The sequence below is a fragment of the Gorilla gorilla genome, chromosome 8, assembly GCF_029281585.2.
Source record: "Gorilla gorilla gorilla isolate KB3781 chromosome 8, NHGRI_mGorGor1-v2.1_pri, whole genome shotgun sequence".
NCBI classification, from domain to species: domain Eukaryota; kingdom Metazoa; phylum Chordata; class Mammalia; order Primates; family Hominidae; genus Gorilla; species Gorilla gorilla.
The window spans coordinates 146212590-146240570 of NC_073232.2; the positions used below are offsets into that span (position 1 = coordinate 146212590).

The window sequence follows — 27981 nt, forward strand, 5'->3', positions numbered from 1 at the left end:
CTTAGAGAAGCCAGTACTGTTAGCTAGAAAATCCACCATAGGGATCTGCTCCTTCTATAATGATCTACTGAGCACCTCCTACACCCCAGGCACACTGTGCTGTGAGGTGGATACTACCGTTGTCTCCATTTTACAGATGAGCAAACTGAGGCATAAAGACGTTAGATAAGCTGGCCACACAGCAGGGAAGTGCACGCTGGGATTTGAACCGAGGAGACTGATGTCAGAGGGCAGGTCTTGCACCCCACACTGCTGCGAAGACAGAGACATGTGCCTGATCCGTGTTAGAAGGGGATGATCTAGACAAATGCCACTCCCATCACCAGCTCAGAATAAAGGACACTCCACACTCGTGGCCTTTCATTAGCCAATTTCCCTGCAGACCCAAGAAACTTTGTTATGCCTGGGCCCAGCACTCACCCAGAGATCTGCAAACTTGTTCTATAAAGAAGGGCTGGATAGTAAATATTTTCAGCTGTGCAGGCCATAGGGTCTGCTTCTGAAGTAGGAAAGCAGCCGCAGACGAGATGTACATGATGGGCCTGGTCAGGTGTGGCCGTAATTGGATCTAGATCCATGTTGGGAGCCTAGCTCAGAGCCTGAAGAGCACAGTCTTTCAAGTTTGGCCTTCCCTTATCCCAGGATCACACCAGCCACTAAGCCTGCACCTGCTGGTTGGCCTGTGGTTGGAATCGTCACCTCCCCCAGCCCCTCTTTGCCATTGGCCAACTCCTACTCATCCCTCATGGCTCAGGTGAAGCATCACCTCCTCCAGGAAGCCTTCCCTGGTGGTCCCAATTCACATGGGCTCCCCGTGGCTCCCGGCTCACCAGACTCTACTGCGGCAAATTATTTCCATTTGTTCCTCCCCTTAGGCTGTGCTTTCCTTGGGGTAGGGACTCTGCCTCACAGATGTCCATCCCCTAGAGTCTGGCATGTTGTAAACACTTGGTAAATAATGAAGGAATGTGACACCAGTTGACCAGCCCTGCAGCCTGGGAGCAGGCTCTGGGCTTCTGAAGCCATCTGTGAATGTGCATCTTGCTGTCTGCGGACTGCCCCCAAGCTCTGCCCCCCACCATCATCTCCAAGCTCTGCCCCCACCATCACCTCGGCCTTCATGCTGGGAGCCGCTTCTGCATGGAAAGCCACAGCTGCTATGAGTGATTGCCCCCGGGGAGGGAGGCAGCTGCACCCAATTATGGCTGCACCCTCCCCCCGGCTTTTGGGAGTTACCATTGCCATTGAGAGACTTGGGGGCAGCAGTATGAGGACTCAGCTGGCTCCTCACGGCCTGCTCGGGGTTCCCAATGGGCCAGAGAGACAGAGGAGCTGCAGTCCTGTGTGTTGGCTGGGGGACTGTTGAGCAAATCAGCTGATCTTCCTGGCCAGGGCCTGTCCCTCTCAAAGCCTCGTCTCCTCCGCCTTGTGTGATCCTTGTGACATTTCACAGGTGAGGGAAACTGAGGCACAGGGCCCAGACTGGCAGTTGCACCAGGAGGGCAGGAACTCCTTTGGCTGGGTGCCCAGCTCAGGTGGGCCATGCACTGGGCCAGACAGGGAACTGGAGTGACCCACCTGACTTCTCTGGGTCTCAGCTCCTCCTCTGGAAAGTGGGGAGATTATTGTGACTTCCCAGGGTTGGGTGGGACTGGGAGGATGGGTGAGGGGCTGGCATAGAGCAGGTGCTTGGTTGGTGGCAGCCGCCATGGAACGGTGGCACCTGCCCAGGCCAGGCTCATCTGGTCTCACAGGGGCAGGCGAAGCCTCTCCAAGATGGGGCCAGGGTGGGACCTGTGCCCTCCTCTGTCCGCAGCTGCCCTGGGCACGCTGGACTTCAGCCTGCTGTATGACCAGGAGAACAACGCCCTCCACTGCACCATCACCAAGGCCAAGGTAGGCCCCGCCAGCCTGCCCCCAAATTCCCTGGCCCGAGGTCCTCGAGAGGGCCTAGGTCAGGGAGGCCAGACCACACCACTCCCCAGGTTCCTGTCCAGGCTTTTGGATGTCTGCGCTGTGTGGGGTGTGGGGCCAGGAAGGAATTCTTCTTTAAACCTTCTTGAATACCCATCCCCAAGAAAGGCCTTGGACAGTCAGGCATTGCGGGGAGCAAAGAAACAGATGAGAATGGGAAGATGAAGGCCTGGACCGAGGACCCTCGAGCCTGGGGAGGGGCTGCTGATAGGCAAAGAGAGGGGCAGGGTGATGTCTGTCCTGCAGGCCAAGGGAGGGCGGGTTGGGTGCTGGTGCCTCCAGGCCTCCCAGACGCCCTAAGGAGTGGGGACCCCACTTTGCACCCTGGAAGCCGAGCCACTGTAGGAGGCCGATGCCACTCCAGGCAGGGTGTCCAGGGCCTGAGCCCAGAGGCCCTCTGAGCCTCACTATGTGGGCTGGGGTTGTGGGTGCCTGTGGACCCCTCTGCACCCTGGCCCAGTCCCTGGTGCTGCCCTCTGCAGCCTGGCCCGGCCGCTGGTGCTCCCCTCTGCAGCCTGGCCCGGCCCCTGGTGCTGCCCTCTGCAGCCTGGCCTGGCCCCTGGTGCTGCCCTCTGCAGCCTGGGCCGGCCGCTGGTGCTTCCCTCTGCAGCCTGGCCTGGCCCCTGGTGCTGCCCTCTGCAGCCTGGCCCGGCCCCTGGTGCTGCCCTCTGCAGCCTGGCTTGGCCCCTGGTGCTCCCCTCTGGCTCTGCCGCTCAAGCATGTGTCAGCTCCATGTTCTCAACTGTCCTGTTCCCTTCCCCTCACCCCATCGCTCCCTGTGGGAGGAAGGTGCCAAAATTGATGTTCTCTCGCAAGGTAAGGGCCTGCATGGCCAGTAGAGTCTCCCTAGTAGTGCCATGGAAGGGCCTGAGCCAGCCCAGCTCAGATCCAGCGGCTTCCCACAGAGCTGCCTGGGCCCAGCCCCACCCAGCCTCCCAACCTGCAGGCCCCCTGCCCCTCCTCCCAGCCTGGCAGCGAGGGGTGTCCTTGGCACCATGGCCACCCAGCAGGACAGGCTACTGCGTGCCACCTCAGGCTGTCCCCCAGCCCAGCCTGGGCCACATGTGGACTGCCATGGGTAGGTGTGAGTGCCATCCACGCCAGCCTCAGGGCCCTGGTAGGGCACTGAGAGGCCTGCACGCTCCATCCCACCCCTGCCCTCTCCTCTAGAACCACCCATGCTATGACTCAGGGCATGTCCAGCCCTGCCTGGCGGGGGCTCCAGCCCACCCCTAGGAGCAGAACTGAGCATTTGTCAAACCCCAGCTGTGCCAAGGTAGAGACCAAGCTAGACCCTTCCTCCTTTCCCTCTGTCCAACTTTGTAGAGGTGGTCCAGGCCTGGGGACTGGAGAGGTGCCGGCTGCCAGGCCACTCTGGCCAAAGCCCACCCCTTCCTCTCTCCATGCCAGACACCAGGGCCTTCCCTTCCCAGCTCCAGGTGCGTTTGTGTGTATGCACATACATGGCTGTATGTGTGTCTCTGTGTGTACATGTGTGGTACCGTGCGTGCACACATGTAAGTGTGTGTCCACTTTGGGCTGTATCCCTCAGGTATCAGAAGTGGGGGTGGGAGGCCCAGTTCCTTCTCTGTGTAAATCCAGTTCTGTAGGGAAAGGGTGGTGCAGGCTGGGGAAGAGCTGGGGCTCTGGGCTGGGGTGTGGGGAGGGGCCCAGGGTGGGTGAGCTGAAGCAGGGCTGGCCTCTGGAGGGCCAGGGTGGGGGCTGGACACCCTGGGGTGCACCCTTGCTTGTCCCCACTTAGAAGGGTCAGTCTCAGTTTGCCCATCTGTAAATAGGGTTGGTTGTCCCTGCCCTACATGCCTGTTATGAGCATTAAATGAGTTAACACGTGGCCCCTGGCACTACCAGTTCTGGGAGACTTTTTATTTTTATTGTGGTAAAATACACAGATATACATTTCCCACCTCAACCACTTTTTTTTACTTCTTCCCTCAGCGCTCAACCATTTTTAGCGTACAGTTCAGTTGTGCTAAGTACCTTCCACCTTCACACTGCTGTGAAACCCATCTCCAGAGCCCTCTTCAGCTTGCAAAACTAAACTGGGCCCATTAAACAACAGCTCCCCCTTCCTCCTCCCCTGGCCCCTGGGGAGGCTGCCATTTGGCTTCCTTCTCTATGGATTTGACTATTCTAGGGACCTCATGTAAGTGCAGTCTCCCGGTATCTGTCCTTTTGAGTCTGCAGTCCCCGGGATCTGTCCTTTTGAGTCTGCCTTCTTTCACTCCACAGAATGTCTTCAGGCTTCATCCCCATTGCAGCACGTGTCAAAACTTCCTTTTCAGGCTGAATGATACTTCAGACTAGAAAGCTCCTCTTCTGAACACTTCACCAGCAACAGCCTCTGAGAGGCCCAGGGCGGGGCAGGGCTAGGTTTTTGGGGAGAGGCTCTCCTCTCAAAGCCAGACCCCCCATCTGTTCCCTCAGTGCCAGTACCAGCCAGGGCCTCCCCCGGGGCCGCTTCCGCCCATCCCCCCATATTAGTCCATTTTCATGCTGCCGATAAAGACATACCTGAGACTGTGTAATTTATAAAGGAAAGAGGTTTATTGCACTTGCCGTTACACACGGCTGAGAAGACCTCACAGTTATGTCTGAAAGTGAAAGGCACTTCTCACATGTTTGGTGGCAAGAGAGAGAATGAGAGCCAAGGAAAACGGGTTTCCCCTTATCAGGCCATCAGATCTCGTGAGATGTATTCACTACCTCAAGGACAGTGTCAGACCATGAGATCTCGTGAGACGTATTCACTATGTCAAGAGCAGTCTGGGAGAAACCTCCCCTTGTGACTCGGTTATCTCCCACTGGGTCCTTCCCACAACCTGTAGGAATTATGGGAGTACAACTCCTGATGAGATTTGGGTGGGGACACCGCCAAACCACGTCACCTCCCGTGAGGCCCACCCCTAAACCATGGGATCAGTTTATGTCTCTTGCCAACTCCCAAGCTGGGGAGCATGTGCCCAAGGGCCCCACTAGCAGCTCCCTGCCCTGGAAACAGCCTCCCCACCTTCCCCTTCCATGGACAGAGGTCAGGCTTCATGGGAGGCCAGCCCCACAGAAGGTGGAGGCACTGGCGGAACCCCGGGTCAGGGCCAGGGAAGCTGCCTGTTTGGGCACAGAAGTTGGTGGCAGCACAGTGACAGGGCCTCAGGCAGTGCCTGCTGGTCCTTTTGCTTTTGGCGAAATGTGTGGCTGCCCAGGGTGCTCAGGGAACTGCCGGGTGGAGGAGTAGAGAGCAGCAGCAGGGGCCTCGTCACAGTCCTGGGGTCTGAAGGACAGAGCAGGCATCACTCCCGTCCCAGCATGACAGCGCCCCTCGACCCAGCCTAGCTCCCACGGGTGTCTCGGGGCACGGAGGTGGGACCACGAGAGCCACTGGAAAGACATACGCCAGAACATGTGGTGGCCCAGAGGTTTGTAAGTGAAACGTGTCGGGAAACGTGGCCCAAATGGAAACATTTTAAGCTACAACAAACAAATGTATAAGGACTGTAAGAATAAGACACAGCAGTCAGGCACCGCCTGGTCAGGCCAGGCCACCAGATTCCCAGAACTCTGCGCTTCAGGCACTTGGTGGGAGAGGTGCAAGGCAGGGTGAGGGAGTTGGGTTTGGAAGAGCAGCCTTGTCACCTTGAGCACGTGTTGGGCCACTGAGCCAGGCCCTGTCCCAGAGGCAGCCCCACAGTGCAGGGCACAGCTCAGATGCACCCAGCAGAACTCAACCACTTCTCCGGCGTCTCACGGGGGCCTGGCGTGCAGGGAAGGGAGCAAACCCTGCCTGCCAGGCCCTGTGTCCACACGGTCTCCCTCCCTCTCACTCCAGCCCTAGGAAGGTGGGAGTATTACACCCCTGCCCTTTTTTTTTTTTTTAACTTGAGACAGGGTCTCACTCTGTCACCCAGGCTGGAGTGCAGTGGTGCGATCACGGTTCACTGCAGCCTCCGTGTCCCAGGTTCAAGCGATCCTCCCACCTCAGCTTCTCTAGTTGCTGGAACCACAGGCACATGCCACCCCACCCAGCTAATTTTTTAGTTTTTTGAAGAGACAGGGTCTTACTGTGTTGCCCAGGCTGGTCTTGAACTCCTGGGCTCAAGCGCTGGGATTACAGGCGTGAGCCACCGTGCCCGGCCAACCCCTTTAACAGATGATAAAGCTGAGGCTTAGCATGCAAAGTAACTCATCCACTTCCCAGCTAGTGAACAGGAGCTGAGCCTGGAGCCCAAGCCAGCCAGGCCCCCAAACCTCTGCCCTTTGCCAGTGGCAGGGAAGTAGGTGGTTGGAAGCCCCTGCCGCATCCCCCAGAGCTCCGTCAAACCGAGGTGGGGTGGGCCTGGGAGGGAGCCCCAGCCTTCCCTTGGAGATGGGCCTGGTGTGAGCCACCGAGCTGCCTCCCCGGCCTGGCTGGGTAGAAGCCCTTTGAATACTATCCTGGGGTTGCCGGCTGCACCCCCACAGATGCCACAGCTGCCTCCCTGCATCCCTGTGCACCATCCCAGAAGGAAACAAATGCAATTTTCAGAGACAAGAGCCTGCTGAGGTCAGCAAAGCCCCTCTCTGTCCATGCTTCTGTGTGCCTCTGGCTGTGCACGCGTGGCTGGGTTTTCTAAAAGAACCAAAGTGAGAGAGGGGTGCCATCTTGTGGAGGGACCCTCTGTGGCCAGTCTGCTTGTGTGATCTCTGTGGACTGACTGGGAGTTGTGGCAAATATGGCCAGAAATGGGGCCTAGTCTCGGACTGTGTCCCGGGGTTACGTGGATTTAGGGTCAGTGAGGGGCGTGGCCACTCAGGAGGCCATGCTTGGTAGATGGGGGACGGGAGTCAGGATGATGGCAGGGCCTGAGCAAAGCGGGGTGGAGAGGGAGGCTCAGAGAAGGGGGAGCCACCTGGCTTCCAGGATGAGGAGAAGAGAAAGTCTGTCCTGACAGAGGCCCCATGACAGCTGCCCTGGGCCAGGATGTTTTGGGGAGGGGAGATTGCATCAGCATTGAGCCATCCTCACTCCCTCCATCTGGAGGTGTGGGGCCCGGGGGCTTCTGTGAAACGGGCCATGAATGGACCCAGCCAGGAGACCCAGGGGACAAGGGCATCTGCAGGCCCTGTCAGTTCCATCTCCCCGATTTCCAGTTCACACCGTTTGCTGTTCTCTGCCCAGGGCCTGAAGCCAATGGACCACAATGGGCTGGCAGACCCCTACGTCAAGCTGCACCTGCTGCCAGGAGCCAGTAAGGTGAGGGGTTCCACCCAGGCCTGCCCACCAGCTGCACCCACCCACCACCTCAGGCAATGCACTCTGGTCCTTTTGCTTTGGGGCCTGGACTGGGCTGCGGGCACCCAGGGAGGCCCACAGCTGCCACTCCCCTCAGAGTCCAAGCAAGCTGATGGGACCTCAGCCATTCAACTGCACACAGAGCACCCAGTCTGCCCCACACCCTGTTGCCTCCTGGGGACCTCACGAGTCAGCGTTACCTACCTGCTGATCTGGGGAAACCCCAGGAGAATTTCCAGGCCAGCATTTTATAAGAAGCATTCTCAGCTGGAAGTTACTATTAGGTGCAAACAAAGGACTCCGTGGTTAAATAACATGGGGAAACATTGTTAAACAGGTTTCTGTACCACAGGACTTCTCAGAGCATCTAACGTGTTGATGGGCTGTTCCCTGACTCTCCGTAAGGGGGATGAAGTGGGCAGAATCTGCCCCATGTGTTTGACCACAGGATGCCCTGACTCTCCGTAAGGGGGATGAAGTGGGCAGAATCTGCCCCTCATTCCTACGCCGGATGACCCAAGCGTCCGACCACACATGTGCTCAGGGCACCAGCACAACAGGTGCATCTCAGACAGGAGAGAGAAAAATGGCTGTTAAATAAAAGCATCAAGGTGACCTTGGGCCATGGAAAGTCAGAACTTCATTAGACTTCCTTCTGTGCATCCTACACTTCAGTGCTGTTTTATTTTTAATCTCATGGGGCAGAGTCTGAGTTTACGTGGGGGCTAAATGGGTAGGCCTGGGGCCCACAGCAGCCCAGGAGGACCACCCCAGAAGGGGCCTTTCCCCCTTCTCTAGGGAAGGCAGGGCTGTAGGAGAAATGGCAGTGCCCCACCACCTACTCCTGGGGAAGAAATGGGCTCCCCACACTGGGTCTTGATGCCCTTATGCTGCAAGAAGGGCTCAGGGATGTGAGGGCCAAGGGCGAGTATGACCAGGGAAGTGTGCTCAGTGACCCTTCATTTGTGGGACTGGAGCCGGCAGTGCATGGCTGCCCCAGGACTTTCCCTAGTGTTTTATAAAGAGCAGTCTCCTTACAAACAGCTCCTGAAAGCAATGGGAGAGAGGGATTCCTGTGCTCTTTCCACAGTGGGGAACCTGATGCTGCCACAGAGCTGGAATTGGAAGCCCAGGCTGTCTGACCTCCCAGCCTGGGCCGGGTGTGGCAGGCATCAGACCGATTCAGACAAGGAGCTCAGAGCCGCTGGCACAGGAGGAGGGAGTGGCAGCAATATTCCAGCTCGGAGAGGCCACCCCCGAGGCAGACCCAAGGACGGGATGGGTTCCAGGCAGAGGGGACGGTCCACAAAGGCAGGGAATGCCCTGGGAAGGAGACTCCAGTTCCACACAGGCCTCCTGCAGAACCTACCCCGTGGCATCGGGCTGGAGGTGGGGTCCTCCTTGGATGAGCCTCCTATGGCTGCTGCCAACAAATGACCACAAACTTCGTGGCTTAAAGCAGCGCGTTTACTCTCGGACTGCTCTGCAGGTTAGAAGTCCAACAGTGGTCTCTCTCTGGGCTAAAATCAAGGTGTCGGCAAGGCTGCATTCCTTCTGGAGCCCGGGGAGCCCACAGTTTCCTAGCTCTTTCCAGCTTCTAGAGGCCATCGGCCCTCCTGGGATTGTGGCCCCTTCCTCCACCTTCACAGGGGGCCCCATTGCATTTCTCTGGCCCCCTTCCTTGGTGACGTCCCTGACTGTCTTCTCTGTCCATTCTTCTGCTTTTAAGAACCCTGTGACCACGTTGGGCCAGCCAACAATCTAGGATAATCTCCCTATTCTAATGTCAGCTCATTACCAACCCTAAGTCCACCTGCAGCCTCAGTCCACTTGGCCATGTTGATAACACATTCACAGGCTCCAAGATGAGCATGTGGCCATCTCTGGGGGCCATTTTTCTGTTTGACACACACTTTGATGCTAATAAGATCATTTTTCTCTTCTCCAGGCAAATAAGCTCAGAACAAAAACTCTCCGTAACACTCTGAACCCCACATGGAACGAGACCCTCACTTACTACGGGATCACAGATGAAGACATGATCCGCAAGACCCTGCGGTGGGTGAGGGCCCCAGGCCACCTGCTCCCTCCCCAACCCCCACTCTCACCCGGCTTTTCCTAATGAAGGCAGGACTGGAGGGTCAGATGGTCCCCTGTGGGTTCAACCTCATGCCAGCAACTCCAGCCTGGGGGCTTGAAGAAAGGCAGAAAGGTCTGCCCATGCCAATGGAGCCTGGTGGGTGGAAAAGGGTCACCCTGGCCCCAGTCCCCTGAAGGTGCTTCCTGGGGCCTCTCAGGGTGCTGGAGGTGGTTCCCTCCAGAGAACCGGCTCTCCCAGCCTCCTGGCTACTCCTGGCACTGGTTCTGCCTTCTCCTGTCCCCTCTTCCAACCTGAGGACACTTGTCCATGAGGACAGTGCCTGATATCGTGCCACACTCTGCCCCTGTCAGGGCCCAGGCATCTTGTGCGTCTCCCACCCCAGACCAGGGCAGGGCTTGGGGCAGGAGAAGCCAGGGCTGGCCCTACCTGCGCACATCTCCACCATGCCCAGTGCATCTGAGGCACTGGCTGTGCCCCTCACCACCGCCCCCGCTAGGATCTCTGTGTGTGACGAGGACAAATTCCGGCACAATGAGTTCATCGGGGAGACACGTGTGCCCCTGAAGAAGCTGAAACCCAACCACACCAAGACCTTCAGCATCTGCCTGGAGAAGCCGCTGCCGGTGAGAGGATTGATTGAGCACCTGCTGTGTACCTGGCTCGGTGGCAGGTGCTGGGAAGGCAGAACTTCCTGCCTGTGATGGGACTCATGAGGGGCAGAGTGAGAGGGGAGGGGAGACCAGGGAGGTGAGCATGGAGAGTCAAGGGGGTGGAGGTGAGGAAGGACCCTGGCTTTCACTCTGAGTGGCCACGGGAGGGTGCTAAGCTGAGGGATCACGGGGGATGACATTTTACCAGGCTCGCTGGCCTGGGCTCAGGATGGCTTGAAGAAGAGGGAGGAGAGGGCAGGAGGCCTGGGGAGATGGGGAGAGATGGGCACAACCCTGGCCTGACCTTGGCAGCGGTAGGAGGGCTTGATTCTGAACCGGATGTGCAGGCAGCAGATAGGACGTCCTTGGGTGAGGGAAGGGCAGATCCGAGGTTTGGGGCCTGAGCCACTGAAGCCTGAGGGGCTGTTTGCTGCGCTCAGAGGACTCAGCAGGGACCATGGGTGGACAGGACGTGCAAGGAGCACGCTTGGAACATGTTAGACCTGAGTGCCTGTGAGATACGCAGAGGAGACAGCAGAGTATCCTTTCCTAGAAATGGCATTTGTCTCAACGTTATGTCAGAACAGATTTGCCCCCGGCCTGCTCCAGCAGCTACACCCTCTGAGTCTTGGTCTCTATGTCCCTCTTCCCTCCCCCATCCTCCCTTGTCTATGGCCTCACCTTCACCTGGTTCATAGGGCTGGTGAAGCCAGGAGTCCCCCGTGCCACTGGGGTCAAGAGAAATCCTGGGGCCTCAGCCTCCCAGTGTTCAGGACACAGGCGGAGGCACGGTCCCCTCGATGGCACGTTGTCCCCCTAAGAGGACTGGGCAAGGGGCAAGTTTGGGAGGACAGAGCCCGGTGGCTGTCCCCAGTGTACCCAGCCCCAGTGGGGCCCGGGGACGTGGACTCACCTCGAGCTTAGCCCAAGTCAAGCCCCGGGGGCGAGTCAGCCTGAGGCCACGGCTTCTTCCTAGAATCCCAGTTACTTTTGCAGAATTTGATCCAAATTTATTCCTTGTCACATTCTCTCCCCCTCAGACATTTGTGTGATGGATATAACTTTTCCTGTTTTATTATTAGTCACTAACCACAGGTAACCCGGTTTTTCCACATGGTCTATGTCACTTAAGAAAGGCAACATCTTAGGAGGCCAAGGCAGGTGGGTCATGAGGTCAAGAGTTCGAGAGAGCCTGGCCAACATGGCGAAACCCCGTCTCTGCTAAAAATAAAAAAATTAGCCGGGTGTGGGGGTGCATGCCTGTAATCCCAGCTACTCAGGAGGCTGAGACAGGAGAATTGCTTGAACCTGAGAGGTGGAGGTTGCAGTGAGCCGAGATTGCACCGTTGCACTCCAGCCTGGGTGACAAGAGCAAGAGCAAGACTCTGTCTCAAAAAAAAAAAAAAAAAGCAACACCAGCCCTGCCTTAGTGTTCCTGAGTTTTCATCACTGGCATAAACAAACAACCACGTGGGTATGTACGTGGGGTGTCAGCGTGTGTGTGTGTGTGCTCATGTGTGAATTGTGTGTAAGAGCATATGTCAGTACGTGTCTGTGTGCGACAGTGTGTGTGTCCACATGTGTGGCGTGCGTTCGTGAAAGCATGTGCGTCCCTGTGCATGGCCATGATCAGGGCGTTGCTGGATGCGCTACCGGCTCATTGGTGCCATTCGGGGACTCACAGTGACCGCAGGAGTGCAGCTGGGGATGCACCCCTGGCAGTACAGCCACATTCTGGTGGTACTTTTATTATTATTATTTTTTTGAGACTGAGTCTTGCTCTGTCATCCAGGCTGGAGTTCAGTGGCAAAATCTCTGCTCACTGCAACTTCTACCTCCTGAGTTCAAGCAATTCTCATGCCTCAGCCTCCCGAGTAGCTGGGACTACAGGCGTGTGCCGCCACGCCTGGTTAATTTTTGTATATTTGGTAGAGATGGGGTTTCACCATATTGCCCAGGTGTCTCAAACTCCTGACCTTGAATGATCCACCTGCCTCAGCCTCCCAAAGTGCTGGGATTACAGGTGTGCGCCACCACGCCTGGCTAATTTTGGTATTTTTAGTAGAGACGGGGGTTCGCCATGTTGGCCAGGCAAGTCTCAAACTCCTGACCTCCAGTGATCCTCCTGCCTCGGCCTCCCAAAGTGCTGGGATTACAGGCATGAGCCCCTGTGCCAGGCCTCTGGCGGTAGGTTTTAGAATTTACAGTCTGCGAACATTATCTGTTTTAAGGCAATACTGAGCAAGACCCAGTGGTCTTCATATGAAACAACCCGAAGTACAATGTCCCACCCCTGAAAAAAGAGCTAAAAATATGCCTGCTGGTTGGTTGGTTTTTTTTTTTTTTAATGAGATGGAGTCTATGTCGCCCAGGCTGGAGTGCAGTGGCGCAATGTCGGCTTACTTCAACCTCCGCCTCCCGGGTTCAAGTGATTCTTCTGCCTCAGCCTCCCAATAGCTGGGATTACAGGGGCCCGCCACCACACCCAGCTAATTTTTGTATTTTTAGTAGAGACGGGGTCTCACCATGTTGGCCAGGCTGGTCCTGTACTGCTGACCTCAGGTGATCTGCCCGCCTTGGCCTCCCAAAGTGCTGGGGTTACAGGCGTGAGCCACTGTGCCTGGCCCCTGCTGGTTTATATTGTTTAATTTTCACACCACACACACTGACACAAGCAGCACAGGGCATCGAGGCCCTCACACACAAAGCTCTGCCTGAGCGGCAGATAGCGAGATCTCGCAGGCCTGGCCTGATCCACCAGGAATGGCTGCCTGAGCACTGTGTTGAAAAGGATTCTGAGGTGGCATTGGAGCCCAGGGCAAATGCTAGGATCGATTAGCCATGTCTGCTCTGGGCGTGGGAGGTGGCGAAGGTGGCCGGTGGGGCATGTATGTCTTCCCTGCTCAACATCCCTGCTCACCTCACAGGAGTCTCATCTCCAGAAAGGGTTAGATGTAGCCAGAGGGACTCACTTTGGTGTTAGGCAGGGCACGGTTGTGAGTAAAAGGAGGTGGCTGGGGCTGCTTGGGGGGCATGGTTGTGAGCAAAAGGAGGTGGCTGCGGCTGCTTGGGGGGCACGGTTGTGAGCAAAAGGAGGTGGCTGGGGTTGCTTGGGGGGCACGGTTGTGAGCAAAAGGAGGTGGCTGGGGCTGCTTGGGGCGCACGGTTGTGAGCAAAAGGAGGTGGCTGGGGCTGCTTAGGGGGCACGGTTGTGAGCAAAAGGAGGTGGCTGGGGCTGCTTAGGGGGCACGGTTGTGAGCAAAAGGAGGTGGCTGGGGCTGCTTAGGAGAGGAGCCTGTTAGAGTCCTAAGGGGATCCAGGGGGACACAGGGCTCAAGCTGGGTGTGTCCGCGTGGGCTCAAGCTGGGCGTGTCTGCATGGCTCAAGCTGGGCGTGTCTGGGTGGGCTCAAGCTGGGCGTGTCTGCATGGGCTCAAGCTGGGTATGTCTGGGTGGGCTCAAGCTGGGTATGTCTGGGTGGGCTCAAGCTGGGTATGTCTGGGTGGGCTCAAGCTGGGTATGTCTGGGTGGGCTCAAGCTGGGTATGTCTGGGTGGGCTCAAGCTGGGTATGTCTGGGTGGGCTCAAGCTGGGCATGTGTGGGTGGGCTCAAGCTGGGTTTGTCTGAGTGGGCTCAAGCTGGGTTTGTCTGGGTGGGCTGAGGGCCTAGGAGAGAGGGTTTGGGGTGTGCAGCAGCCAGAAGGAAGAAGCCGGGTAGTCTCGGGAGGGCAAGGAATGGAGAAGCATCAGGCTGGCTGGGGATGGGGAGGCCTGGAGCTGAGATCTGCCTTGAGAGGCAGGCACTGGCAGCTGCTGAGGCAGGGAAGGCACTGGATGGGCTCCCTACCTGGCTCCCAGCTTCTCCAGGGTGAGGAATGTACCAGAACTCTGTCTTCGGGGTTCTCCTGAGGGAGCCACATCCAGCACCCTGAGAGGCTCCAGGAAGCACCTTCAGGGAACTGGGGCCATGGTGACCCTTTTCCATCCACCAGGCTCCATTGTCATGGGCAGACCTTTCTGCCTTTCTTTGAACCCCCAGGCTGGAGTTGCTTGTATGAGGTTGAATGCACAGGGGACCATCTGTCCCTCCATTCCTGCCTTCACTAGTACAAGCCTCCAGTGGGCCCTTAGTGCCAGGCCCTTGCCCAGCCCTGAGGTATTAAAGATGATGCAGGTATTATCTGGATGCGGTGGCTCATACCTGTAATCCCAGCACTTTAGGAGGCTGAGGTGGGTGGATCACTTGAGGTCAGGAATTCGAGACCAGCCTGGCAGACATGGCAAAACCCTGTCTCTACCAAAAAATACAAAAATTAGACTGTGTAGTCCCAGCTACTCAGAAGGCTGAGGCAGGAGAATCGCTTAAACCCGGGAGGCAGAGGTTGTAGTGAGCCACGATCGTGCCACTGCACTCCAGCCTGGGTGACAAGAGTCAGACTCTGTCAAAATCAAAATTTACAGGTAGAGTTCCAACTTCAAGGAACTTAGGGGCTGGGGCAGACCCCTGAGGAAGCAGGGGGCCACACCGGGCCATGACAGGATAAACCCGAGGCAGTGGGCACGCAGAGGGGACGGCCAACCCACCCTGAGGGTCAGAAAAGCCCCCCAGGCCCAGAAGGACCAGGAACTTATCAACGGTGAACACTGAGGAGGTCAGAGGAGGGTGCTGGAGCTGTGGATTAAGGGTGCACAAAGGTGTGGAGGTGGGACCCGGCTTCAAAGCCAAGGGAAAGTCAGGGCGGGCTGTGAGGAGGACCTGGTGGAAGACCGTCCGTGGAAGCCGAGCGCGCCAGGCCGGGGGCTGCAGACCCGTGAAGGGCCGCTTAGCACTAATGTTAGGCTCTGTGTGCCTCGCAATCTGTGGCCACCATGCAGCTCTGTCCTTAGGGCAAAAGCAGCCATAGAGAAGCATCACGGAGCTGGCAAGGCTGCGTTCCAACAACATGGTGTTAATGGAAGCTGAAGTGTGAATTTCATGTCATTTTCATGTGTCACAAAATATTTTTCATTTCATTTTTCTTTCTGCTATTCCAAAAAGTAAGAACCAGCTGGGCGTGGTGGCTCATGTCTGTAATCCCAGCACTTTGGGAGGCCAAGGTGGGAAGATCCCTTGAGCCCAGGAGTTTGAGATCAGCCTGGGCAAAATAGTGAGACCCCTGTCTCTATTTTTTTGAAAAAGAAATTGTTTAAAATAAGGGTAAGAGCCATGCTTAGCTCACATCCCACACAGAGCCAGGCGTCGGGCCTGATCTGGCCCCCGGGCTGCAGTTGCCAACCCCTGGGCTGGCCCTTGCTGGGCTGTGAAGGCCACCGTAGGCCACATGCAGCCAAGAACAGGGAGGGTGTGGGTGAGATCCAGCCCTGAAAGAGCCCTTGGGAGGGAAGAGATGACAGAAGGGCTGTGAGTTCACAGTGAGGCCACTCACCAGGGACCGTGACCAGGCCTGGCTGCAGCAGCTGGATGGGCGGGCTCAGGAAGAGGAGGCCAAGGACGGCCAAGAGAGGGGTGGGAGCAGGTGAGGACTGAGTGACCGTCCCGTCCAACAGGTGGACAAGACCGAAGACAAGTCCCTGGAGGAGCGGGGCCGCATCCTCATCTCCCTCAAGTACAGCTCACAGAAGCAGGGCCTGCTGGTAGGCGTCGTGCAGTGCACCCACCTGGCCGCCATGGACGCCAATGGCTACTCGGACCCCTACGTGAAAACGTGAGTGTGCCGTGCATGTGACCACCTGACACATCTTCACCTCCAAGGACGGGGGTCCGTGTGCCAGCTCCGTGGTCTCAGGTGGCAGGCACCCAGGGAGTACCTGAGGTACAGGGGCGCCTGCCACGTCTTCACCTCCAAGGACGGGGGTCCGTGTGCCGGCTCTGTGGTCCCAGGTGGCAGGCACCCAGGGAGTGCCTGAGGTACAGGGGTGCCGTGTTCCCTGATGGGCTACCTTGGCAACTCCAGGGGTTAAGCATGGCCAGCCCATTTCACAGATGGGGAAACTGAGGGACAGAGAAGCTGAGTGGCTTCCCAGGGTCATGCAGATATTAGCTATCACCTGATGCTATGTCCAGGCCTCTCTGTGACTGAGGGGCCCAGGAGGGGCCATGAGTCGGAGGAGGGGACAGAAGGTGGGGCCAGTGCCAGGGGTAGCCAGGAGGCTGAGGGAGGATGCAGAGGAACTCTGCCAGGCCTTTGCAACTGCCCACATTTGCCCAGCCCTATACTGGGGCCACAGATGCGGATAAGAGTCCACCCAGCTCTACCAACAGGGCTGATGGTGGGCCCGGGGAGAGACACTAACTCAGGGGGCCATGCCAGGTGGCCTGGGCCACAGAGCTGTGGAGCTGTGAGCCTGGTCAGGAGAGGCTGTGTAGCTCTGAGAGCCAGGCAGGAGCTGGCGACCCTTTGGAGAGGGTGCTACAGGTGCCACAGTGACTACCGTCAGTGCTCGGGGCTCTTCAGAAACTAGGTAGGTATGAGTGTGAACTCACAGGGAGACTCTGGAAAAGTGAGACTTGGGGAGGAATTTAGTTCAGCAGAAAGGAGGGGCAGGTGCTTCAGGGAGGGGGAATGACAGAGGGATGGCCCTGACCTAGGGGACACCAAGGACCCAGGTGACTAAGGCCTCAGGGACATCTTGGCACCATGAAGAGGCCAGTACTCCTCGTGGCACAGCTCTAGGGGCACCATTCCCATGGCCATGATCATATTTCTGTCACTTTAAAAATTGTATGTGGCAGGTGCAGTGAGTTACACTTACATTCCCAACACTTTGGGAGGCCAAGGCAGGAGGATTGCTTGAGGCTAGGAGTTTGAGACCATCCTGGGCAACATAGTGAGACCTCCATCTCTACAAAAAAATTAAAAATTAGCCTGGTGTAGTGGCATGTCCCTGTAGTCCTAACTACTTGAGAGGATTGCTTGAACCCAGGAATTTGAGACCAGCCTTGGCAACATACTGAGACCTTGTCTCTACAGTTAAAAATAGTAATAAATTAGGCCGAGTGCAGTGGCTCGTGCCTGTAATCCCAGTACTTTGGGAGGCCGAGGGGCACGGATCACCTGAGGTCAGGAGTTTGAGACCAGCTTGGCCAATATGGGGAAACCCATCTCTACTAAAAACAAAAAAATTAGCTGGGTGTGGTGGTAGGCGCCTGTAATCCCAGCTACTTGGGAGGCTGAGGCAGGAAAATCACTTCAACCTGGGAGGCGGAGATTGCAGGGAGGCGGAGATTGCAGTGACCCGAGATCACACCACTGCACTCCAGCCAGGGTGACAGAGCGAGACACTGTCTCAAAATAATAATAAACAAATAAAAATAATATGACAGTAATGGGATGGCCACTTTGGGAAGCAGCTGATAGTTCCTCAGAAAGTTAAACACAGAATCACCATTTGATCTGGCAATTCCACTCCTAGTTATATACCCAAGAGATAAGAAAAACATGTCCATCCTAAAACTTGTGCAGGAATGTTCATAGCAGCACTATCCACAACAGCCCAAAGTGGAAACACCCCAAGCGTCCGTCCACTGATGAATGGATACACAAATGAAGTCTGTCCCTGCAGTGGAATATCAGCCCTAAGAAGGAGTGTAGCAGGTGTGTGGAATATCAGCCCTAAGAAGGAGTGTAGCAGGTGTGTGGAATATCAGCCCTAAGAAGGAGTGTAGCAGGTGTGTGGACTATCAGCCCTAAGAAGGAGTGTAGCAGGTGCGTGGAATATCAGCCCTAAGAAGGAGTGTAGCGGGTGCGTGGAATATCAGCCCTAAGAAGGAGTGTAGCGGGTGCGTGGACTATCAGCCCTAAGAAGGAGTGTAGCGGGTGTGTGGAATATCAGCCCTAAGAAGGAGTGTAGCGGGTGTGTGGAATATCAGCCCTAAGAAGGAGTGTAGCGGGTGTGTGGACTATCAGCCCTAAGAAGGAGTGTAGCGGGTGCGTGGAATATCAGCCCTAAGAAGGAGTGTAGCGGGTGTGTGGAATATTAGCCTTAAGAAAGAGTGTAGCGGGTGTGTGGAATATGAGCCCTAAGAAGGAGTGTAGCGGGTGTGTGGACTATCAGCCCTAAGAAGGAGTGTAGCGGGTGCGTGGAATATCAGCCCTAAGAAGGAGTGTAGCGGGTGTGTGGAATATTAGCCTTAAGAAAGAGTGTAGCAGATGTGTGGAATATGAGCCCTAAGAAGGAGTGTAGCAGGTGTGTGGAATATCAGCCCTAAGAAGGAGTGTAGCGGGTGTGTGGAATATTAGCCTTAAGAAAGAGTGTAGCGGGTGTGTGGAATATGAGTCCTAAGAAGGAGTGTAGCAGGTGTGTGGACTATCAGCCCTAAGAAGGAGTGTAGCGGGTGCGTGGAATATGAGCCCTAAGAAGGAGTGTAGCGGGTGTGTGGAATATTAGCCTTAAGAAAGAGTGTAGCGGGTGTGTGGAATATGAGCCCTAAGAAGGAGTGTAGCAGGTGTGTGGACTATCAGCCCTAAGAAGGAGTGTAGCGGGTGCGTGGAATATCAGCCCTAAGAAGGAGTGTAGCGGGTGTGTGGAATATTAGCCTTAAGAAAGAGTGTAGCAGATGTGTGGAATATGAGCCCTAAGAAGGAGTGTAGCGGGTGTGTGGAATATTAGCCTTAAGAAAGAGTGTAGCGGGTGTGTGGAATATGAGCCCTAAGAAGGAGTGTAGCGGGTGTGTGGAATATTAGCCTTAAGAAAGAGTGTAGCGGGTGTGTGGAATATGAGCCCTAAGAAGGAGTGTAGCGGGTGTGTGGAATATTAGCCTTAAGAAAGAGTGTAGCGGGTGTGTGGAATATGAGCCCTAAGAAGGAGTGTAGCGGGTGTGTGGACTATCAGCCCTAAGAAGGAGTGTAGCGGGTGCGTGGAATATCAGCCCTAAGAAGGAGTGTAGCGGGTGTGTGGAATATTAGCCTTAAGAAAGAGTGTGGCAGATGTGTGGAATATGAGCCCTAAGAAGGAGTGTAGCAGGTGTGTGGAATATCAGCCCTAAGAAGGAGTGTAGCGGGTGTGTGGAATATTAGCCTTAAGAAAGAGTGTAGCGGGTGTGTGGAATATGAGCCCTAAGAAGGAGTGTAGCAGGTGTGTGGACTATCAGCCCTAAGAAGGAGTGTAGCGGGTGCGTGGAATATCAGCCCTAAGAAGGAGTGTAGCGGGTGTGTGGAATATTAGCCTTAAGAAAGAGTGTAGCAGATGTGTGGAATATGAGCCCTAAGAAGGAGTGTAGCGGGTGTGTGGAATATTAACCTTAAGAAAGAGTGTAGCGGGTGTGTGGAATATGAGCCCTAAGAAGGAGTGTAGCGGGTGTGTGGAATATTAGCCTTAAGAAAGAGTGTAGCGGGTGTGTGGAATATGAGCCCTAAGAAGGAGTGTAGCGGGTGTGTGGACTATCAGCCCTAAGAAGGAGTGTAGCGGGTGCGTGGAATATCAGCCCTAAGGAGTGTAGCGGGTGTGTGGAATATTAGCCTTAAGAAAGAGTGTAGCAGATGTGTGGAATATGAGCCCTAAGAAGGAGTGTAGCAGGTGTGTGGAATATCAGCCCTAAGAAGGAGTGTAGCGGGTGTGTGGAATATTAGCCTTAAGAAAGAGTGTAGCGGGTGTGTGGAATATGAGCCCTAAGAAGGAGTGTAGCAGGTGTGTGGACTATCAGCCCTAAGAAGGAGTGTAGCGGGTGCGTGGAATATCAGCCCTAAGAAGGAGTGTAGCGGGTGTGTGGAATATTAGCCTTAAGAAAGAGTGTAGCAGATGTGTGGAATATGAGCCCTAAGAAGGAGTGTAGCGGGTGTGTGGAATATTAGCCTTAAGAAAGAGTGTAGCGGGTGTGTGGAATATGAGCCCTAAGAAGGAGTGTAGCGGGTGTGTGGAATATTAGCCTTAAGAAAGAGTGTAGCGGGTGTGTGGAATATGAGCCCTAAGAAGGAGTGTAGCAGGTGTGTGGACTATCAGCCCTAAGAAGGAGTGTAGTGGGTGCGTGGAATATCAGCCCTAAGAAGGAGTGTAGCGGGTGTGTGGAATATTAGCCTTAAGAAAGAGTGTAGCAGATGTGTGGAATATGAGCCCTAAGAAGGAGTGTAGCAGGTGTGTGGAATATCAGCCCTAAGGAGGAGTGTAGCGGGTGTGTGGAATATCAGCCTTAAGAAGGAGTGTAGCAGGTGCATGCTACACGGTGGGAGGACCTTGAAAACAAGATGCTAAGCGAGAGAAGCCAGACACAGACGGCCACGTGTTGCAGGACTCTATTTCTATGAAGTGTCCAGAATAGGTCAACCCACAGAGGCAGAGACTAGATTTGTGGTTGCAGGAGCCAGGGGAAGCTTGAGGGGACATGGGCAGTGTGTAGAATGTGGTACTATGAAGTTAAAAATGAATAAATTTGAACTAGAGGAATTATTGTAACATGGACAGCTGTCAAAAACACAACAAACGACACACACAGTAGGATACTGGTTTGCGTATATATGTGTTTTTTCTTCTGACTTGTCATTGACTTGAATCTCATGCATATATATCCTTGCAGGAGGATATGCAATCTGAAGCCAAAATGGTGTGATTTTTTTTTTTGAGACAGAGTCTTACTCTGTTGCCCAGGCTGGAGTGCAGTGGCGTGATCTCAGCTCACTGCAACCTCTGCCTCCCAGGTTCAAGCAGTTCTCATCCCTCAGCTTCCCAAGTAGCTGGGATTACAGGCATGCGCCACCACGCCAGGTTAATTTTTGTATTTTTAGTAGACGGGGTTTCACCATGTTGGCCAGGCTGGTCTTGAACTCCTGACCTCAAGTGATCCACCCACCCTGGCCCCCCAAAGGGCTGGGATTACAGGCGTGAGCCACTGTGCCCGGCCTATGGTGTGACATTTTTAAACCAGTTTCAATGCCCACCTGCCAGATGGACAGGAATTCCAGGGTCACCTGCTGGGTTGCCCAGAAAGCAGAGTCTTACCTGCTGTGACAGATGGTCTGGTCAACTTCCACAGGCAGGTGGGGGGCCATCTGGGCAGGGCCTGTCCACTGTACCACAAGCTCCTCCCTGCCACAGGTGGCTGTTGTGGGTGCTGCTGGACCCCTGCGGCTGGGTCCCACCTGCCAGCCGTGGGCCAGGTCACGTGGCCTTTCAAAGACAGGCCGAGCTGTGGGCCACTCCCTATATCTGAGCCACGCCTCACCTGAGACCTCCACGTCTGTTTCAGACACCCTGGGTGAGACACGAGGGCTGTTGCTCAGGGCTCCTCAGGGGTCCCCATCTCTGAAAGGCACCTTCATGGACCAGGGGCCTCTTCCTCACTAAAGCAGAGGAAACAAGGGCACAGATTAGATGGTAAGAGGGGCACCCCTCAGCTGCATCCTAGACCTGGAAGAGAGTGTGACCTGTGCCCCAGAAGAAAGGGAGGGACGTATCTAGTGGTTGATGCTGAGGGCCAAAGCTAGATGGGTCAAGGCCTTTTGTCTGCACTATTATTTTTATTTGTTTTCTTTATTTCTTCCTTTCTTTTTTGAGACAGTGACTCACTCTGTCACCGGGCTGGAATGCAGTGATGCGATCACAGCTCACAGCAGCCTCAAACTCCTGGGCTCAAGCAGTCCTTCCCCCTCAGCCTCCTGAGTAGCTGGGACTACAGGTGTGCACCACCATGCCTGGCTAGTTGTTTTTTGTATTTTTTGTAGAGACTGGGTTTTGCCGTATAGGCCAGGCTGGTCTCAAACTGCTGGACTCAAACGATCCTCCTAGCTCGGCCTCCCAAAGTGCTGGGATTACAGGTGCAAGCCACCATGCCCAGCTAGCACCATTATTTTTATAAAGCTCATCTCTGGTGATACTTGCCCCAGTTTCCCCAGGCTGGAAGTTGACCCCAGGCCCAGCTCTTGAGGGTTTGATGGAAAACCCCAGGAGTAGCAGTGCCTGTGACAATCGCTGACATGTCGAGTTACACGTAATATCCCTGAGCTGCGCGATGGCTGCGTGTGACGTGCTCAGCAGCCTGTGCGGTCGCTCCTGTTGTTATCTCCATTTCATGCCAGTGAAAATGGCAGTAACTGGCAGCAACGTGCTGTGCCACCCTGGGCAACTCCCTTCTCTGGCTGTCTTATGTATAACCAGAAGGGGTTTCTTCTCAAAGCCACAGGCAAGCAGAAGGCACTGTGCAGAGGGCTCAGAGGTACACGGCACAGGGCGGCTCTGTGAGCCCCGGTGGCCAGGACCACTGTCCTGACAGCAAGGGAGGGAGAGACGCCACAGGGTGGGCCTCAGGGGCTTTGCAGGGTGGGCTTGTGCCAGAGTAGGGTGTGCTCAGGGAGGGTGCTGAGGGATCTCCCCAGAGTGGTCAGATGAGGAGGGAAGGGCACTTCTGGTAGAGAAAATAGCAGAACAGAGGGCAACGCTGGCGGAACTGTCCATGGCTGAAGGTGCCGAGGCTGGAGCCTGTCGTGGAAGTCTGGTGGCTGAGTGAGGGGTCACCAGATGGGCACAAGTTGTCCAGGCTGAGGGTGCAGAGATCCCAAAACAACTTTCCTTCCAGGGGCTTGTGAAGGCAGGGCACGCAGGACCCTTCTGTCCCTGCTCCTCACCCGTCACCAAACAGGCCAAGGACAGTTCACAGCAGACACAATACCAATACGTAGAGAAATGGCCAAGGAGCATAGTAAGTAACTAAGGAAATCCGCTGTTTCCGGGTGGCGGGCTTAGGGGAATCCCCCCAAACTTTTTTAAAATCAGGTTTATTGAGGTACAGGTTGAGCGTCCCAAAGCTGTAAATCCAAAACCCCAAACATTCCAAGCACCGACATGACGCTCAAAGGGAATGCTCATTGGCGCGTTTGGGATTTCAGATTTTTGAATTTTTGAGTTAGGGATGCTGAACTGGTAAATATACTGCAAAGATTATGAAATATGAAAAAATCCAAAATTCAAAACATCTGGTCCAAGCATTTCAGATAATGGATCCTCAACCTGTATCATTCATATCCAGTGAGTTTTTCTTTTCTTTTCTTTTTTTAGAGACAGGGTCTTGCTCTGTTGTCCAGGCCAAAGTGCAGTGGCGCAATCATAGCTCATTGCAGCCTTGAACTCCTGGGCTCAAGCATCTTCCCACCTCAGCACTGTGAATAGCTGGGACTACAGGCATGCACCACCATGCCCAGCTAATTTTTAATTTTTTGGTAGAGATGGGGTCTCGCTGTATCACCCAGGCTAGTATAGTCTTGTTTCCACCACCAGAATCAACATAGAGAATATGACCCCAGAAAGTTCCCTGGCCCCAGGCAACCACTCACCTGTTTTCTGTCTCAATAGTGTTGCGGTTTCCAGACTTTCCCATGAAACAGTCAGATAGTGTGTTGCCCTGTGAGTCCGGCTTCTTTCACACGGAGGAATGCGTTTGAGATTCATCTGTCAGTTGCATGTACCAAGAGTTTGGTCCTTTTTGTTGCTAAGTGGTCTTCCATTGTGTGGGTACACCACAAGTTTGTTGTTGATGAGTTCCCCAGTTGAACGGCGTGTGGTTGTTTGCAATTTTTGGTGATGGTAGAAAGCTGCAATGAACAGGTTTTTGTGTGGACATATGTCTTCATTTCTCTCTCCTAATCCCAACTTTTGTCCACATGCATTTTCTAGTGCTTCTGTAATAAACCAGTATTGTTTATGCCATGAAAGTCACAATTTTAAAATATGCAAAGTAAAGCAACTATGAGATATCATTTTCTGCCTGTCAAACCAGCAACGAGTTTTTAAATGATAGCATTCAGCTTTGTCGCAGGCACTGTGTGTCAACCACGCAGCCTTTCTGGAGAGGAACTGGGCAGAATAAGCTGGACATGGGCGTGTCTTTGGGCGGTGCCTTCACTTCTAGGGATGCAGGTTAAGCTGGACATGGGCGTGTCTTTGGGCGGTGGCTTCACTTCTAGGGATGCAGGTATTCGCTGGACAGATGTTTGTTAAGCTCCCTGGTGCCAGGCCCAGGGAGTTGGTCATGGGTGAGACCCCAGAGACCCCAGAGCACATTCAGCAGGGACAAGGCAATTGTCATGCAATTATCTATGCAGGAACAGGGTGAGAAGCTTTGCAAAGAAGTTGGGGACCTCTTGTCCCCTTCTCCAGCCTGCATATGACCTCCCTGTCATAGAGAAAGGAGTCTGAGCCTGGCTTTCAAGCACCACACTTGTGCTTGCGGGCTGTGTGACCTTGGGCAAGTCACTCCCCCTCTCTGAGCCTCAGAGGAAGACAGCTGTTCTGCATCAGAGTCTAAGGCCTTAGTGGCTGTGGAGGGAAGAACATCTAGGTGGCCTCCCTGTGACTGCACAAAAGGTCTTGTCCTTCCTCAAAGCTCCAATGGAGGTAGTGGTGATGGTTGTACAACTCTGGGAGCCTACTAAAGGCTACTGCATTTTACACTTCAGAAGGATTGATTTTATGGTATGTGAATTATATCTCAGTAAATCTGCTATTTTATAAAAGAAGCTTGAGGCCGGGGGTGGTGGCTCACGCCTGTGATCCCAGCACTTTGGGAGGCCAGGGCAGGTGGATCACCTGAGGTCAGGAGCTAGAGACCAGCCTGGCCAACATGGTGAAACCCTGTCTCTACTGAAAATACAAAAATTACCTGCGCATGGTGGCACATGCCTGTAGTCCCAGCTACTCTGGAGGCTGAGGCAGGAGAATCACTTGAACCCGGGAGGCGGAGGTTGCAGTCAGCCATCTGAAAAAAAAAAAAAGAAGTTTGAACAAGAGACCAACTCTGCTAAAAACTCTGTTCTGGTGGGAAACGTGAGCTTTATGAAAATTAGACTTCCAGAAATGAGGAAAAACCCCTTTCCTAGGGGGATGGAGGGCGCCCCCCAGGGTTAACTTCAGGAATGTGTGTGTGAACAGAAGTGCGATGGATGAAGGGACCACTTGCTTCTCGAAAACAACGTCTCGCCTTTGCCACAAAATAGCGTTGGGAAAATCCAATGATTAGGACAAAAGAAGGGCCCAGGAATCTCTCTCCAGGGACAGGAAGCTCTTTGAATACCTGCTGGCTTGATCTATACCCCATAGCATGTCCCCATCCTCTGCCTGTCCATTGGATGTAATTCCAGGTACCTGAGGCCAGATGTGAACAAGAAATCCAAACATAAGACAGCGGTGAAGAAAAAAACCCTGAACCCGGCGTTTAATGAGGTGTGAGGGGCTGGTGAAGCTTCATGAAGGCCATTCCTCTGCCCCACAGCAGTGGGGGTGTGGCTGGGTTTTCAAAAGGTCATGGCGGGATGGGGAGGGTGGTCAGAGACGGTGGGGAGGGGCCGCACCAAGCCACAGACACAGGGGAGCTGGGGGACCCCTGGAAAGCTCTTGGCAGGACTTGTTGGATGTAGGGCTGGGGGGAGGGAAGTGTTGAGGGGAGTCCTGGGTTCCTCATGGAGGCAACAGGGCAAAGAGGGGGTGAGAAAGATGGGGAGAAACTCTGTGTGGGGCAAGGGGACTCGAGACACCCTGGGGCCCCAGGAAGTCTTCCGCCCAAGGCGGCAAGTATGGCTGGAAATGCGGATTCCCCCCAAGGAACAAGAAGGAAAGAAGAGCAGAGGGGCCTTGGGTAGAGCCCACGCCACACCAGTGATCCAGAGGCAGGCAGGGGAGGTCGAGAAGATGCTTCCAGAGAGTGAGGGGAACCCTGGATGGAAGGGAGGGTCCCACAGAGAAGGGAGGGGTCAGCAAAGCCAGGCCCCAGAGAGGCCCAGGATGACAAGGACTGTGGGGCGTGCAGTGCCTCTGCAGTCAGGAGGCTCCCGGGGTGTGGGGAGAGCAGGCTCAGGGACAAGGAGCAAGCGGGCGAGGGGACAGGGGCCCTGAAGACCCCAGTGGAGCTCAGGGGGAAGTGGGCGAGACATGTGAGCATCCACCCCTCATCCACTCTGAGCACTGATCACCCCCGTCCCTCCTCTTTCCCTACACCTCATACCCCTCCTGGCCCCCGGCCGAGGCCCAGGCCTCGTGGCATCAGCCCTAACACTCCCTTCTTGCCAGCAGGAGTTCTGTTACGAGATCAAGCACGGGGACCTGGCCAAGAAGTCCCTGGAGGTCACCGTTTGGGATTATGACATTGGAAAATCCAATGATTTCATTGGTAAGGGGGCATAGTGGGAACACCATCTCACTGTGTGCCTGTCCTGGATCAGGCCACAGCCCCTCTTTCCTGGTCCATGGGGAAAGCTGGAACCACGGACCACCTGCCCCTAGGTCAGGGGCCTCAGACCTTCTCCAGCCTGACCCTTGTGCCCCAGGAAGAGACAGACCCAGAGATGGAAGGAGTTCTGGGAGGGTCACACAGCACTCTGTGGTGGAGCACAGACAAGAGACAATGATGGGCAGTGCCTCGGGCTGGACTCTGAGCCCTAGAGGCCCCAAATTCCCAGTGGGCCTGGTGGCTGCACATAGTGGGGCTGCCTGGCCCTTTCTCCCCTCTTCAGGCCCCCATTCCTTGACCCCTGATGCTGCCTCTGCACCCTGCCCCTATCCCTGCCCTGGTGGAAGAGAGACAGGATGGCTGGGCCCTGACGGGGCCAGAGTGTGGCATGGAGGTCAGGTCCTGTTCATGCTCAGAACCCAGCGGGCAGTGGGAGAGGCTGGCCTTCGAGCACAGAACCTGGGAGGGGGCATGGGCCCCACGCCTGGGAGTTGGGGGTCCCTGTGCCCCAGCTGCCCCTCCTGTCCTCCTGCAGGTGGTGTGGTTCTGGGCATCCAAGCCAAGGGGGAGCGCCTGAAGCACTGGTTTGACTGCCTGAAGAACAAGGACAAGCGCATCGAGCCCTGGCACACGCTCACCAGCGAGCTCCCAGGGGCCGTGCTCAGCGACTGATGCCCACCCGCCACTGCTACCCCTGCCGCCACCTGCGCCCAGCACGGCCGGCCCCAGGCTTCCCCAGCAGCCACCAAGGCCTGTGGCCCCCACACTGGGGGAGATCCAGAACCCCTGCTTGGACACAGAGCCACTGCAGTCCCCGCTCGGAGGATGTGGAGGGCTCAGCCACTCTGGGACGGGGAGGGCAAGGAGCTGGGGTGGGGGGCTCTCAGCCCTCTGGTGCCCAAGAGGCCGGTGGTGGAAAGAGACCTCAGCACCTGCCCAGGGGAAGGGGACACGCCCATCTGGGAGCAAAGACCCTTCTAGAGGCCAGCCCTGGTTGAGAGGACAGGAGTGTGGGGGTGCCTTGGCAGACAGTGGGAACAGAGGAGGGAGGTGGTGAGCAGACAGACAGGTGGAGGATGGGACCTTGAAGACTGGCTGCTCCAGCCCAAGAAAGCCTGACTGCATCCCTCATCTCCTTCGCTGCTGGGCAGATGGAAGAAGCGGGCCTGCCGGCCGAAAGTCTGCCAGAGTTCCCGGAGGCTCCTGATGACGGGTAAATTGGCACATGCTTCACTCAATTATTCCACAAGCCCTGGGGGTGAATGAGACACAGGGCCTGCCCTCAGGGAGTTCCCATCTAGTCAGGAAGCTGGGAACAAACCATTCCAACTGGGGTGAGAAATACCAAGACCAGCTTGGCCAGTCTGCAAGTACTGTGGGCTCTGTTGACTCTGCCGGGAGGTCAGGGAAGGCTTCCTGGAGGAGGCGGTGCTTCCGTAAGGCCTATGGAGGGTGAGTGGGGGCTTCTAAAAGCAGTCCAGGCAGTGGGAGTGGTCTAAAATGGCCTGGAGAGAGAAAGCCAATGGGGCCGGGGTGCTGTGGACCCAGGGTCTCCTCTCCAGGGGAGGGTTTGTTAGGAAGGTGTGAGGCTCGAGGCAGGAGGTGGGGGACGTGATGGAAACACCACGGAGAAACTGGTGTGGGCTGAAGTTCAGACCTCAGACCCAAGTCTCCCACTCTGATCTCTTTCTACTCCTGAGGGACCTCAAGGGCGGAGCCCGCCCCTCCTCCTTCCCAGCACAAGCATCAGGTCAGCTGCGGTGGAGAAAAGGGTCCCTTGTGCTTGGGAAAAAAGCAAGCATTCCTACACGTCCTGACTCTCCC

The 27981-nt window shown here is 55.5% G+C and overlaps 1 protein-coding gene across 1 annotated transcript; it reads left to right on the top strand.

Moving 5' to 3' along the window:
- The first annotated feature begins 1581 nt into the window (after positions 1–1581).
- Positions 1582–27884, top strand: LOC129525174 (double C2-like domain-containing protein beta). The gene is made up of 8 exons (XM_055354004.2): positions 1582–1896; positions 7148–7222; positions 9210–9319; positions 9859–9985; positions 15558–15715; positions 25073–25154; positions 26001–26097; positions 26693–27884. The coding sequence occupies exons 1-8, from the start codon at positions 1777–1779 to the stop codon at positions 26827–26829; spliced, it is 906 nt and encodes a 301-aa protein (XP_055209979.1). The 5' UTR covers positions 1582–1776; the 3' UTR covers positions 26830–27884.
- Positions 27885–27981: the final 97 nt, after the last annotated feature.